Raw genomic sequence first — 14,288 nt, 5'->3', positions numbered from 1 at the left:
AAATCATCAGAAATGTTTCAAACATTCTTGAGATTGCCCATTCTATTTTGGATGATTTTGGCACTTTAATTGATAAATGTATAAAAAAATAAAAATAAATAGGTATACGCTCACCTGCTATTTAATTCTTGTGAGCACAAAGCGTGACGCGGTCATTTCAACATAACAGAAGAATATTCGCATGAACCTGTATTCGCATGACTCGGCCTGTAACGATTTTGAGCGGCCTCTCTTCGCAACCGTACATTTGTTTTGTAACGAATGTTCTTCCGTTTTCGGTTGCCCATGCTTTCTATTCCGATATGGCCTTTTATTGACATCTACATCCGAGACGGACGCGGCACCATGGTTATGTCAAAATTGTTTCGCTAATCTATAACTCACTAATAGCTGGACCGATTGTAATGAAACTTGGCCTATCGGTGAGCCTCATTAGGTGATGCATTTTTGTGTGATACGGCTGCGGTGCTCCAGCACGTGCGCACGTGTGAGAACGCTTAACGCCGCTAAGGACCGACTGGATGATTGATTGCACAACTCAGTTAGAGGTCTCACTGCACGAAAAAATTATTTTAATGATAGTAGGAAAAGGTAAACACAAAATAATCATTACATAACTCTGTCTTGAATACGCCCTTGTCATATGTCAAAAGAATAAACCCGTGTTTGTCGAAATCACGACAAACACTTCAGAAAATTAAGAGTCAAACTATGAAACTCGATTACTTGTCCTGTAATGCTTTGAAAAAAAACACTCCGCCATCATTTATAATGTAGGATATTTGATGAAACATAATTCATGCATAAATAATTTTAAAATACAACTTTTTTGACAATCCCTATGTTGAGTAGGTAGGTATGCACCTACATGTCGAACTAGTAGGTACCTATTGATTCCATACCATCATCATTAACGGAATAATAAAAGCCAGAAAAGTCTTCGATGCTGAATTAATAACACTGCTAGCAGATGCATGGAAATGATTAATTTTTTATGCCTTGTTGCCATCAAGGTATAGGTACTTACATATATAGCCGGAGCAGTGAACACATCCGTTGTTCAGTAAGTTGCAGGCAGTTAACCAAGCTTTTTTGTATTTCAGGTTCGGGCTATGGCATCAGCAAAACTCTACAGGCAGCTGGTGCTCGTCTGTTTCCTGAGCATTTCAGCGTATATCGTGGTTCTGCAGCCGTTTCTACGCGATCTCGCCACTGAAAGGCGTCGGTCGCAGTGGTCCCCGCTTCGCAGCGACCAGCATCAGCCGGCCGGCCAAGGGGCGCCATCTGCAGAGGGCGCTGCTGCGGCCAGGCCCGGTCACGGTCTGACTGGCGACGGCCGGTCTCATGGTCCAGATCGGGTGCAGAATTCGGCAGCCCGAGCAGAGGACGCTCGGATCAGCACTGCAGCTCCTGTCCCTCCGCTCAAATACATCCTCTACTGGAACGAGTTTTACGGCTCGATGGAGTTTCAGTGGGGCTCTGGGCAGAAGCCGTTCATCGAAAACGGCTGCGAGGTCAACACCTGCTTCGGCACAAACAACCGCAAACTTTTGAAGATGGATCAGTTTGACGCCATTCTTTTCCACGCCCAGACGCTGCCGTTCTTTGACTGGCCAAAGGTGCGTTCTCCGCACCAGCGCTATGTGTTTGTGACCACGGAATCGGCCCAGTACGTGGCCATTCCGCTCACGTTCTACAACAACTTGTTCAACCTGACGCTGACCTACCGTCGCGACTCGGACTTCCCCTACCCTTACGGAGGTGTGGAGCCGGTGCCGTCCCCACCTCCAACCTCGACCCGAAACTACGCCGCCGGCAAGACCAAACTGGTGGCCTGGTTCGTATCGCACTGTTCATCGAGAAGTAATCGAGGAAAGTACGTGAAGCTCCTTCAAAAGTATATACCAGTGGATATCTACGGTAAATGTGGCCCATTTAAGTGCCCGAGAACCTCCGACAACAACTGCCATAAAACCCTGCTGAACAATGACTACAAGTTCTACCTATCTTTTGAAAACAGCATCTGCAATGACTACGTGACGGAAAAGTTGTTTGACGTTTTGAAATATGACGTGGTTCCAGTGGTCTTGGGTGGAGCAAACTACTCTTCATTTGCCCCTCCCGGATCGTACATAGATGCCCTGAAGTATACACCAGAGGAACTAGCAAAATACTTGCTCAAGCTAGACAAGGACGACGCTGCTTATAACGCATACTTTAATTGGAAAGGCAAGTATAAAAACGTGGAGAAGATTTCATATAAAAAGTCGTCATTTTGTGATCTTTGTAAATATCTTCATTCAGACAAAACAAAGATCTACACAAGCATGAATAAATGGTGGGTCAAGGGTCAGTGTAAGAGTTTGAAACTATAGCTAGACAGTAAAATGATAATGGGGATAACTTGTGTTTTGTTCTTTAACATGCCGGAAATAGAAATAACGGAAAAATGTCAAGTTGGTAGCAGATCCCACGATAAGAGAAAATTGTTGTACTTATGTTGAATGCACACACTGCACACTTCCACTCCCTCTTCAAATGTCTGCAGCTGGTCTGCATTCAAACGACTTGGTTCACACTTTGTATGGTAGACAAATTCTCAGATGTTGAAGGAAGCTTTCTCTACGTTACCTATGCATTTTGGCTAATTGTGTACATTTGTTTTATGAACGGTCCCAATGTCGTTCCTTATTTTCTGACAAACATCTAGTCTCCGTCCTAGGTTTCCTTGTGCTATCACATTCATTGCTGTAGTACTTACATGGACAGAAACATCCAGGCGAATAGAGGCATGGCATGACGTATTCGATGTTCTTCTCAGTGACTCCATGAGCTATGCTATAGGTTACCAGCACTCGCTGATGATTTTCTTTTTATCATGCAGTTCAGCGATGTTGTCCTGTGTGTGCAGGTAGACGGGCTGTGATGCGCGTGCGTGTTTGTGAAGTTAAATGTGTTCTAGATGTGTATCTGTAGGTGTTTATGCTCTTCCCGGCCAGTTTATGTACAAGCATGCATGCCTAGTGGGGAGGAAACGGAAACGGAAACTGATAATGGAAACTGCGTGGTGAAAAATAAACGTTGTCGCAATAGGGGAGCAATAGTCGTTCTCACGACGACCTATATGAAGAACGCACCAAAATTGACTGCAATAGTTTTGGCTGCAATTTTAACTGCCAGTTGCATGGAAATTGCGGTCAACAGTCAAAATTATCGATCAGCCCGTTAACATACGGACCATGTAATAATTCACTTCTTTGACCACTGACTAATTGACATGTTTGCTTGAGGTATCCTGAGTGACTCAAATATGAAGAAGGCACCTACTAAGTTCGAGCTGAACATGATTGCATCATATCAACCATTGCAACAAGCCGGTTAACATTTTATACACATTTCATATATGAATATCATCCCTAATGAAACACTTGAAATGCATGATGTAGGCAATAGGGCATTTTACAATTAGCTGCTTATCAATAGGTATGCGATTGACATTCGACTTCTTCATGAAGTGTTGGACGGACAAACTAGGCGACAGGCATTTATCTATTCAAGTCTATAAACAGACTGCGGGCGACATTGGCAGCTCTCGCTACTGCCATTTGAATACGATGGCAACAGAATGGCTAGTGCAGATGGTTTACTAGCATTCACTACCTGTGGCAGCCGGCAGGTTAATGACAAAGCCCCACAAACACATCATCACAAACATGCTTAAAAAATAAAAACGAAATAAAAACATACAAAAGACAGCGGGCAGCTGCCGTTATAAGCCACAACTAATAGGATGTCTACATTGTACCTCACTGCACAGCATAAAGCCAAACGTCGATAACTAAATAGGTGGCAAATCTTACTTTGAAATTAGCTGCTTTTAAAGCCTTTAAACACTCACAATTCTAGAGTGTGACATTGTTCGCTAACCCACCAATCTTGCATGTTGCTATACACTTTTGTGCCGTTACTTTGTAAATATTTACACAAATCACAAAAAGACGATTTCTGAAACGTTTTCTTAGCCACATATCTGTATTTTCCCTTCCACTGAAAATACGCATTGTAAGCAGCGTCGTCCTTGTCTAGCTTGAGCAAGTATTTTGCAAGCTCCTCTGGCGTAAACTTCAGGGCATCTATGTAAGATCCGGGAGGTGCAAATGAAGAGTAGTTTGCTCCACCCAAAACCACTGGCACCACATCATACTCTAAAGCGTCAAACAGCTTTTCGGTAACATAGTCATTGCAGATGCTGTTCTCAAACGATAGGTAGAACTTGTAATCGTTGTTAAGTAAAGTTTTATGGCAGTTGTTGTCCGCACTTCTTGGGCACTTCAATGGGCCACATGTACCGTAGACATCCACTGGTATATACTTTTGCAGGAGCTTCACGTAATTTCCTCGATTGCTCATCGATGAACAGTGTGATACAAACCAGGCCACCAGTTTGGTCTTGCCGGCGGCGTAGTTTCGGGTCGAGGTGGGAGGAGGGGACGGCACCGGCTCCATGGCCCCGTACAGGTAGGGAAAGTCCGAGTCGCGACGGTAGGTCAGCGTCAGGTTGAAGGCACTCTTGTACTTGCTCGATGTGAGCGGAATCGTCAGGTACTGGGCCGACTCCATCGTCACAAACACGTAGCGCTGGTGCGGAGAGCGGACATCAGGCCAGCCGAACAGGCTCACGGTTTGCACGTGAAACAGAATGGCGTCAAACTGGTCCATTCGGAGCAGACTGCGGTTGTTTGTGCCGTAGCAGGTGTTGACCTCGCAGCCGTTTTCGATGAACGGCTTCTGGCCAGAGCCCCACTCAAACTCCATCGAGCCGTAAAACTCGTTCCAGTAGAGGATGTATTTGAGCGGAGGGTCAGTTGCCGCCGCGCTTGCTTTAGCATCTTCAGCTCGACTTTCCAGACTTTGTGCCCTATCTTGGCCATGTGGCCTGTTTGCGCTAGTTAGACCGTGACCAGATTCTGCCGAAGAAGCGCCCTCTGCAGGAGATGACGCCGGACCTCGAGGTTCATTGCCGGCCGGCTGGTCACGGGTGCTGTTAGCCGAGAGCCATGACTGTGGCCGGTGTCGGTCAGCTTTGAGCTCCCGCAGAGTCGGATGGAAGACTAGTATAAAGGCTGAAATGACTAGAAGGCAGAATAATATCCGCTTCTTTCGAGTCGTGAGACATGCCATGTTGAATTACACCTGAAACGTGGCACAAAGTGAGCAGCACAAACATTTTGCTACACCGTATTAAATGCAAGTAAACTTTATAAGTAGGAGTAAGCTAAAGAAAAAACTGAGAGGCAAAGACCTTATAAGCAAACTTGACACTTTATTTGCAACCATCCCACGCCCTGGTGGGGGCCTCGGCCAGTTACGCAGCCCTATTATCTCAAAACTAAGAAAGCGAGATAGACGCGAAAAAAACCAATAGAAAGCTCGCTGTCAAATCTTTGAGCATTACGGAGATAATTTTTTCGATCAGGTCATTGCGGAGGTCACATCAGGTCACCAAAGGATTATCTTTGTCCCAAATCGGCGTATAACTCGGCCACCAAAAGATTTGAGATCAGATTTGACCTCAGATCAACGGTTTAGACTCCAGAGGGCAAAACAGAGAGCAAAAAAGAAAAACATTTGTCGCAATGTTCTGCAATAACTCGGAACACCAAGCTCATATTACGTTGGTATTAACGGCATAGTAATTCTCTCGTCGAGACACATCGAATTAGCAATAAGTGGACATGAAAAGATCCATTTTACACTTTAATCACTGGTCAGAGTGCGGAAAACGGACAGCTGACCGTTCCCGGCTGACCGGAAAAGGTCATGTTGCATATCAATCGAACCCTATTGATGACCTAAACATATTCCAGTTGCTTTCATAGCTCTGAGTAAACCCAACTAACCTTCACTGGGTGTCGCCAACAGGCGTTCGGCCGGCTCCCGCGCCCCACAGCTCTCCCGTCAGCGGCTCCCAATCGAGTGTCCGCCTGCAGCGCGCGCAGCTGGTCTATCAGCACGAGGCCTACCCCGCTCAGCTGTCAGTGGTGACGTTTTTCAAACGGTCGCAAATGTCACGTGCACCGACGTTAGGGACATATTGTGCGGCATATAGAGCGCACCACAGGTGGGGCCGCACGTGTCTTTACAAAGGGTGTGAAATATGGGTGTCAGGGTGTATGTCATCGTCCCAATCCTAGCAATACCGTGAATGGCATTTGGCAGCACCAGTTCAACATACACGATAAGTCGTTGGGCTAGATTGGAATCGAGATGACCCCCTAACTCTGTTGACCAAGAATACACAAATGCTTGAGGAATGCGCTCACGCGAGACAGGGGCGACCGAATGACAGTTGGGATACAACTGTCACCAGCTGCTGCACCAGCTGGTGGTGGACCAGGTAGCGCGACCTACCTGGACGACGATGTTGGTAACAGTAAGAACTAGCAAGTAGCAACACATTGCTGTTTGACGGATTGGGTTTGAACGAGACCACCTGTGCCCTGTAGCTTACAGGTATAAGCGCACCACGTTTGATAAAACAAATATCGTTTGCGTTTGCCATCATTTGTAGTACATTTGTACACTCATAATTTAACCCTCGCCCGTATAGGGGGGGGGGGGGGTTCGAACGGACCCCCTCGGGTTTTTCGCAACTAACTCACGTAAAAGCGGCCTATCGCGCCGAGACTTTCAGAACTCTTGCGTTAATCAATATTACACATACCCTGAAAATTTTATAACCCTGACCCTATTGACCTTTGACCTATGACCTATTTTTCGAGACCATGTACGTATGTATGTATGTATGTATTGCTTATCTTTGGAGAAACCACACAGGCACTTACACTCCAGCGTCAAACACAATCAAAGTAAGTTAAAATGTCTGGCCATGTCTGGCCGGAATCGCGATTCAGCGTGTGTCGACTGTCGGCTCGCATTAGCCGCGCGTTTGCAGTATTTCCGTGGTTTCAAGCGTTCAATCATATGATGTCGATATGCATTAGGGTGGGTGTCAAGATCACCTGAAGGTCAGGTCAGGTCATTGATCTTTGATGACCTCGGTTCACTATTTCGAGTTTTACATGTTTCTATGCTAGTTTTTTTTTTTAGCTGAATTCTAATTTAAATATCCATTTGAGTAGGATTGCGGGTTTTTTGAAGCGCTGAGTTTTTGCAGCGAGCTTTTTCTCTTAGGGCCTGCGAGATACCCGCGGAAACACATATCTCTTCAGCATTGCGCGCCACACAGGAATGCGGCTGAATCACGTGCGATTGTGAGTGAGGTACCCCCAGTTGGAAGATTCGGCTGTAGAATTGTAGTTTTAAATACGTAGTTTGACGTAGATCTCGGAAAAGTGAGATACGGCCAGAAATGAGTGTGGGTACCTCCGTCCTGAAGATTCTGATCGGCGCCGATTGAAATAAGTCGCCGTGCATATCTCGGCTTATTGACGACCGATTGACACGGGACAAACACCGATCGATACCAAATGGCTCTGGGGGGGGGGGGGGGAGTAGAGTGGCAAGTTTTCCTTGACCCGACGAACCCGGAATTATCCCGAGGGGGTAGGGGTGGGAGTAGAGTCGGGGGAACGGGGGGGCGAGTGCAAGTACCAAGTACTTTCGCAAGTACCAAGCAAGTACCAAGTACTTTTACAAGTACCAAGCAAGTACCAAGTACTTATGCAAATACCAATTTGGCAAGTACCGAGTACTTTGGCAAGTACCAAGCAAGTACCAAGTACTTTTGCAAGTTTAACAAGTTTTTCGCCAATATCGAAGCTTCTAGACGTCCGATCGTCACCGGAAAAAACACCATTCGATCCCAAATTTTCTCCTTAATCTTTTTATCGCCAAAGCGACGCGGAGCGAGCGCAAGATATCTTGTTTAGCAACCATTTGAACATGAAGTAGTTTTGGTGCCTTTGTAACATGCTACGAGACTTTCAGAGGCGGTTGACACCTACTACGAATACCCGGTAAAACCACTAATGGTTGACCTGACCTGACTTAACCCGACCTGGCCTAAAAGCATGACGACATCATCTGTGATCAAAACTAACATGATATTTGCAATCAGCACCCCGAAAAACCCCATAGCCGCAACACTTTACGACGTTCTAACACGTCCCGATTATCCCGATTTGGGTCATTGACCCAAAAGGAAGGTCAACCAATGACCTAGGACCTTAAAGTTGTGTGTCATCGGCTTCCTCTTGTCACGGGCAACACGCTCGTTTTCTCAGCGGAGCTGTAGCTCGACCAGGGGCGAAACGGCAAGGGGGTCCAACAGACCCCCCCCCCCTTCGTTCGCGGCAGGCAAAACACCAATACGAGTGAGGATTAAAGGCAATATGTAAGCTCAAATCATTTGTATGCACTATGCACTGCTATGGAGGCTTGTATAGCTGAAAAAAAAAATAACTCATGCAGACATGGCAACTGTAGCCGCAGCTCAGCGCCATCAGTGGCCATCGTAGCAACTAAAGCTTTGACCGAGATCCACCGAGAGGGCATGATGGTCAATAAAGACTTTAAAGGAGTTGCCGTGGAGCATCCGCCTTCTCTGTCCTCAGGACCCTCTCCCCTCACCCTCATCCCGACCAGGCTTTCTTGACGGATATCCCTCCGGGCAGCCAATAAGGGAAGCTGAAAGCGTACCAATTCGGAGCATGAACATGAGTTACCGTTTGAGCGACTGGGTGGCGTATCTCATCCCACCAGGCACCAGCAGTAGCACCCTCGTTCGAACTGGATAGGATAAGTACCTGAGCCCCGAGGTGCACTGCTCGGCGATCGACTTATAAAATTACATGAAGGAAAACGTAGTTACAAGAGAGAGATGCCCAAACTGGTCATCGCACCCTCAGATAGGGCAAAGCTAAATTAATCTGCAGACATGATGCACATTCTGCCTGTCCCAGCACACATAGCCGTTCCGTTCTCCGCTAAACTACCTGAATGAGTACAATCCAATCCATTTTTATCTCATGAATGCTGTAGCCTGTAAGCGAGCTGACGTTAAAAAAAGATCACTAATACTGAATTGATTTCCTCCAGCTGGCTCAATGGGCCAGTGTTCAGCGGGTCGCTCGGGAGTCGGGCGGCGCGACCGTCACTGACCTCTGATGGTCTCTCTCCCACGCCTGCGGACACCTGCGGATCGGGCCGCACCTGGGCCCACTGCGCCGGGTGTGGTTTTACCCGGGTCAGCTGTGATCGGAACGGTGTGTGGGAGCGCGGGCGGCCCCCGGAGCGCTGTCTAACTCAGCGGACGGGTCCGAGCGAGGGGATCAGGGGCCGTATTCACGTCGATCATTTTTGTAAGAATTTTCTTGTGCATGAAGTATCTCTTCATATTTTTTTTTAAGCACGTGAACTCGGTCGATAAAATTAAGAAGTGTCGACATGAATACCAAATTATACTCACGAAAGAAAATCAACTTATGAAGTCGACGTGAATACGGCCACAGGTCCGGCGGCGTGTCGGCCCTCAAATCGGCTGTTGTTGGTGGTCAGTTAGTGGTCAGAGTTTGTGGAGGCCGGTCACCGCAGGACAGCGCACCGCGCAGTTGGCTGCGCCATACTGACCGGCGCGGCTGACCGGTCACTGCAGGACGCTGACCGGCCACCGCAGTTATCCTGACCATAGTTCAACTGATCGATCACCTGCAGTGACACTGACCGGTCACAACGCGGACAATGACCGGTCACTGCAGTGACACTGACCGGTCAACTCAGGGACAGTGACCAGTCACTGCGGGACACTGACCGGTCACTGCAGTGGGGGAGACCGGGGCCAAGTGACCAGCCGGCGCAAAGTGGACACTCCGCTTTTTAGCCGGCTCACAACTGCGGCGGTCGTGATCGCGCCATGGCGTCAACTTCAGTATTTGGTTGCCAATTATAGTTCCCTTCTCTGAATGAGCCACACCGGGGTTTCCGACCCCTCGGCATTGTTCCGTAACAGACGGAAAGGCATTTCTTCTCAGGTTATTAACTACTCTTACGCTTTTAACCCTCGCCCATGTAGGGGGCGAGGTTGGTGCACCCCCCCCCCTGAGGTTTTTCTTAGCTATACGCCGAACCGTTTCAGATAGCCTGCTCAAATTTTCAGTACCCCCTGGGGCATCCTTTGCGCAACTTTTGGTTTTTTTTTTTGTCAAGGCCCTGTCAGGTCACGGAGTTATGACGTCATAAAGGGAACAACCTCCGGCCAGATTTACGATAAATTGGAGATTGCTTCACATTGGTATAAATGCCGACTGACCTGACACACTGATGGATTGTTTTAGAATCACAACTGGCTGATTTGACATTAGCACATTGTCCGTTGACATTTTGAAGGTTACTAAAGGTCAAGGTAAGGTCAGTGACCTCGGTTGACCTTAATGACTTTTTGCACTTGTATGCCTTTTCGGGGTATTTTGATGCCCTGAATTCGAATTTGCTATCCATTTCAGGCATCGCCGGTTGTTTCTTGTAGTTCATTTTGGGTCAGGGTCAGGTCAGTGACGTCACACGCCTGACGTGGCCCAATGCACAAATGACCTTGCAGACTTCCGATGCTCCCAACGCATCATTTTTAGAGTTATGACATCGAAATACACACCAAACGATAGAGAATTGATCAAGGATCACGATAGTGAAGGTTTCAAGTCGATATCTCTTACCGTTTTGCCGCAATCGGCACGGAAACCTGAAAAAATTAGATTTTTCCGAAAATTTGACCTTTGACCGGTCATAAGTAGGTCAAATGTTGACCTAGGACCAAAAATATACCACCAATCGCGAGATCTCGTTGAGAGCAATCCGTTGGGTTTTTCCACTAAGCTCTACGACGCTCCGTTTTCAAACGCCAGGGGGGTCGAACCAACCCCCCTGCATGGGCGAAGGTGGCAAAACACCGTTTACGGGCGAGGGTTAAATGTTATTTTAATCCATAACCGTTCGGATGTTTATTTAATTGAAGCGTTCTTATTCATGCATTGTGCGTTTCAAGCAATCTTGGTGAGGTTATCGTGCATATTGCCAATTTTGTTGCGTTTCGCCACAATAGCTGAGCTGGAAATTTTTAAGTCTGACGGTTTGCGTGGGGCATAGTGGGCAGCTCCCAATGCCGTACCTAAGTTGTTTCCACTTGGATAACAAAGGTTATTGATATCAAAACGTCGGCCTTCTTTCGGTTACATGAGTTACCAAAAAATGCAATTAAAGGTTTTTGCATGAATGCCTTTGCATTGTTTACCTGTGGGAAGATGACAAAAAAAAACATCCATCCTCGTTTAAGCCTTGTAACCATCAGAAACTGAAGTCGTACATGAGGCGACTATCCTGTTTCTTATATCGGGGCAAAGACGTCGTCAGTGTTCGCTTTGCCACGGAGTATATAGGGGCAAAGTGGACAAAATGCATAGATTTAAAATTCAGCCAATCACTACGTTTCCATGACACGTCTAAATCGATTTAGCGAAATTTCACGTGTGTTTTTCTCGGAAACTATTTATCTTATGCAAAAAATGAGCGTATATATGGTTTTAGCTAGCACCTAATTACGGAGCGAGCGAAGCGAGCGGAGTCTTACGTAGAATAACGGAAATTTCTGAGTATGAGCGGCCGGCCGGCCGGCCGGCCGGCCGGCCGGCCGGCCGTGCGGACGCTTTTGCGAGGCTTATATCTCAGCAACCACTTGACCGATTTACACGCGGTAATTTTTGTAGGGTAGCTTCATTCCTTCTACCAAGTATTGGACTATTCCCGATGCATTTGGGTGACCCCTTATGCACGTGCCACGTGCAAAACGAAGAGGTGTCAGTTTTGTAATTGTTGCAATATCTCGGTAACTACTTGGCCGATTGCGCTGAAAGTTGGCATGTAGGTAGGCACCCACTAGGCACTGCATATCCATGTGCCAGAGTTGGGGTGCTGCTGCACGTGCGCACGTGCGGGGGTCGTTTCCAGATCTCGAGAACGGCTGGACCGATGGCGCTCAAATTTGGTACACGATTAGGGACCAGTTACTAGGGTGCCGTGAACAAGTCAGTTGGGACCCATTTTGCACGTGCGCACGTGCAGGGTGCCGCTTCCAGATCTGGAGAACGGCTGGGCCGATTGTGCTCAAATTTGGCACATCGCTAGAGACCGGTTAGTAGGGTGCCGTGCACAAGTCAGCTGGAGGTACCCCTTCGAAATTTCGCACGTGCAAGGCCCACCCTCTCGCTCGCTCCGTTAGTCGCCCCAAAAGGCGTTATACTGGTCTTATACTTACATTTTTAAATTACACCTTAACCCGCGCCCCACTGGGGGGGCTATTTATAGCCCCCCCCTCCCGTTTTTCTGCAATAACTTCCAAACCGCTTGACGTATCGACGCCAAACTTTCAGTACCTTCGGCTGCATCAATTTGACACCTTGTGTCAAAATTTGAATTTCGTAGCTACCATAGGTCGGAAATGACGTCAGAGTGACGTCATGTTCGGCCGATTTCGACGCAAAACATTGAACCACGGCAATCGTTCCCAAGGGCTCAGTTTTTAAGCTAGATCCAATTTCTTTGCATGAGAGGACTCAGAATAGACTGCGCTATCAAACTGCTATCTCGGATTTTCGAAATTTTGATAATTTTGAAAATTTTATACAATGAAATTCAAAATTTACATTTTTACATTTTTTTCAAAAAGTTTTTGACCCTTCGAAAAAACCGGAATATATGTGATAGAACGCGTTATTATGACTAACTCTAGCAAGTTTTAGCTAAATATCTTCAAAAATGGCCAAGTTATACGCATTATTGCAAAAAATTCACAATTATTAATTTTTCAAATCAATTTTTCAGCACGTATTTGACATCGTACGCCAATATAAATAGCACCATCATGTTCCTGAGCTCAAACTGCATCCAATGGACACCTTTTTTGTTGAAAAATTTTAACTTCAAAATTTGACCTTTTTTGACCTGAAAGTGACCTGACCCTAAGCTAAATTCGACTCAAAATGACCTCGAATGACACAGACGACATCAAATTCGAAATCTTTGGCCTAAATGGACCATAAAACATGTGTCACGTGACCGACGCATGATATAATATTTTCGTGACCTGTGATGACCTGACCTTGAACTGAAAATCAAAGTACAAGTTTGGTACCCTCAGGGTATCTAGAGCATCTGTTTACGAGTGTGTGAACCAAAAATGAGCCTGATCTGTCTTGTAAGACGGCGGCCAGAGCCCAAAACGTGAACAAGCCAAAATGCTAATAATTTTTACTTTGACCTGACCTGTGACGTCATCGGTGACCTCGAAGTCAATGAAATTAGGTTTCGCTCGACAGTTTTTCCGGGGCTATCAGACGCCGTTTGAATTTTGACGATCGGCCCAGTAGTTTCGGAGTTAGGAGGGGGGGGGGCTATGAATAGCCCCCCCCCCCAGGGTTGGCAGAGGGTGGCAAAAACTGGTTGTTGCCAGTGGTTTTAACCGGTTTAAACCGGCTGGCAGAAACCATGGTGGCAAAAACTGGCAGAAACTGGCAAAAACTCAAGTAGCCAAAACTGCGTTGTTTGCCTAAAAAGCAATCGGTTGAAATGTACAAAGTCATGTCTGTCATTGGGACCCAGTAAGCATTGTCTCGCTAGTTTACCGCTGCTTAAAATGTCTGTCGGTAGTCAATAGATGTCCACCGGGAAGTGCACTTTCATGCATCGCTGTTGGTGTGCTTCTGCACATGAGCATATGCAGGAGTCGTTTCCGACCAGACCTCGAGAATGGCTGGGTCGATTGCGCTCAAATTGGGACACCGTTAGGGACTGATTAGTAGGGTGTCGTGCATAGTCGGTCGGGGTCCATTTTGCACGTGCGCACGTGCGGGGTGACGCTTCCAGATTGGGAGAACGGCTACGTCGACTAAGCACAAATTTGGCACTGACACTGTTAGGAACCGGTTCGTAGGGTCCGGTGCACAAGTCAGTGGCAGATGCCCTTTCCCACTTCTTCAATACTCGCCGCCCGCCGGCGCACTTTCTCATTTGTCTCACCAAAAAGGCGCCTTATTGGTTAATTATAGAGGACTCACGGAACTATTTAACACTAAAATGGTCAAGATACCACTTCTGTTTGAAAGCATATTGTATTGACTGAATCCTACTTTAAACGTGTCCTGCTCAAACGCATGTAGAGGCATAGCGTTTTGACTGTTTTAGTTTTTGCCAGTTTTTGCCACTTTATGCCGGTTAAAACCGGTTTAAACCGGCAAATGGCAAAAACTAGTTTTTGCCGGCAAAAATGCCAACCCTGC

At 46.8% G+C, this 14,288-nt stretch overlaps 2 protein-coding genes across 2 annotated transcripts; one reads left to right on the top strand and one right to left on the bottom strand.

Moving 5' to 3' along the window:
- The first annotated feature begins 1,106 nt into the window (after window positions 1-1,106).
- On the top strand, window positions 1,107-3,196 carry LOC122371934 (alpha-(1,3)-fucosyltransferase C-like). The gene has a single exon (XM_043348736.1). The coding sequence runs from the start codon at window positions 1,113-1,115 to the stop codon at window positions 2,373-2,375; it is 1,263 nt and encodes a 420-aa protein (XP_043204671.1). The 5' UTR covers window positions 1,107-1,112; the 3' UTR covers window positions 2,376-3,196.
- Window positions 3,197-3,415: 219 nt separating this feature from the next.
- Window positions 3,416-5,189, bottom strand: LOC122371927 (alpha-(1,3)-fucosyltransferase C-like). The gene has a single exon (XM_043348724.1). It carries the CDS (start codon window positions 5,179-5,181, stop codon window positions 3,895-3,897), a length of 1,287 nt encoding a protein of 428 aa, XP_043204659.1. The 5' UTR covers window positions 5,182-5,189; the 3' UTR covers window positions 3,416-3,894.
- Window positions 5,190-14,288: the final 9,099 nt, after the last annotated feature.

Source organism: Amphibalanus amphitrite, unplaced genomic scaffold (assembly GCF_019059575.1).
Source record: "Amphibalanus amphitrite isolate SeventyFive unplaced genomic scaffold, NRLGWU_Aamphi_draft 000036F_arrow, whole genome shotgun sequence".
NCBI lineage: Eukaryota > Metazoa > Arthropoda > Thecostraca > Balanomorpha > Balanidae > Amphibalanus > Amphibalanus amphitrite.
The sequence above is the reverse complement of the archived record's forward strand: the minus strand, read 5'-3'. Positions and strand labels throughout refer to the sequence as shown.

Bases quoted from the DNA above. Each gene is read 5' to 3' on its own strand.
- LOC122371934 (XM_043348736.1), top strand. From the start codon at position 1,113: ATGGCATCAGCAAAACTCTACAGGCAGCTGGTGCTCGTCTGTTTCCTG.
- LOC122371927 (XM_043348724.1), bottom strand. From the start codon at position 5,181: ATGGCATGTCTCACGACTCGAAAGAAGCGGATATTATTCTGCCTTCTA.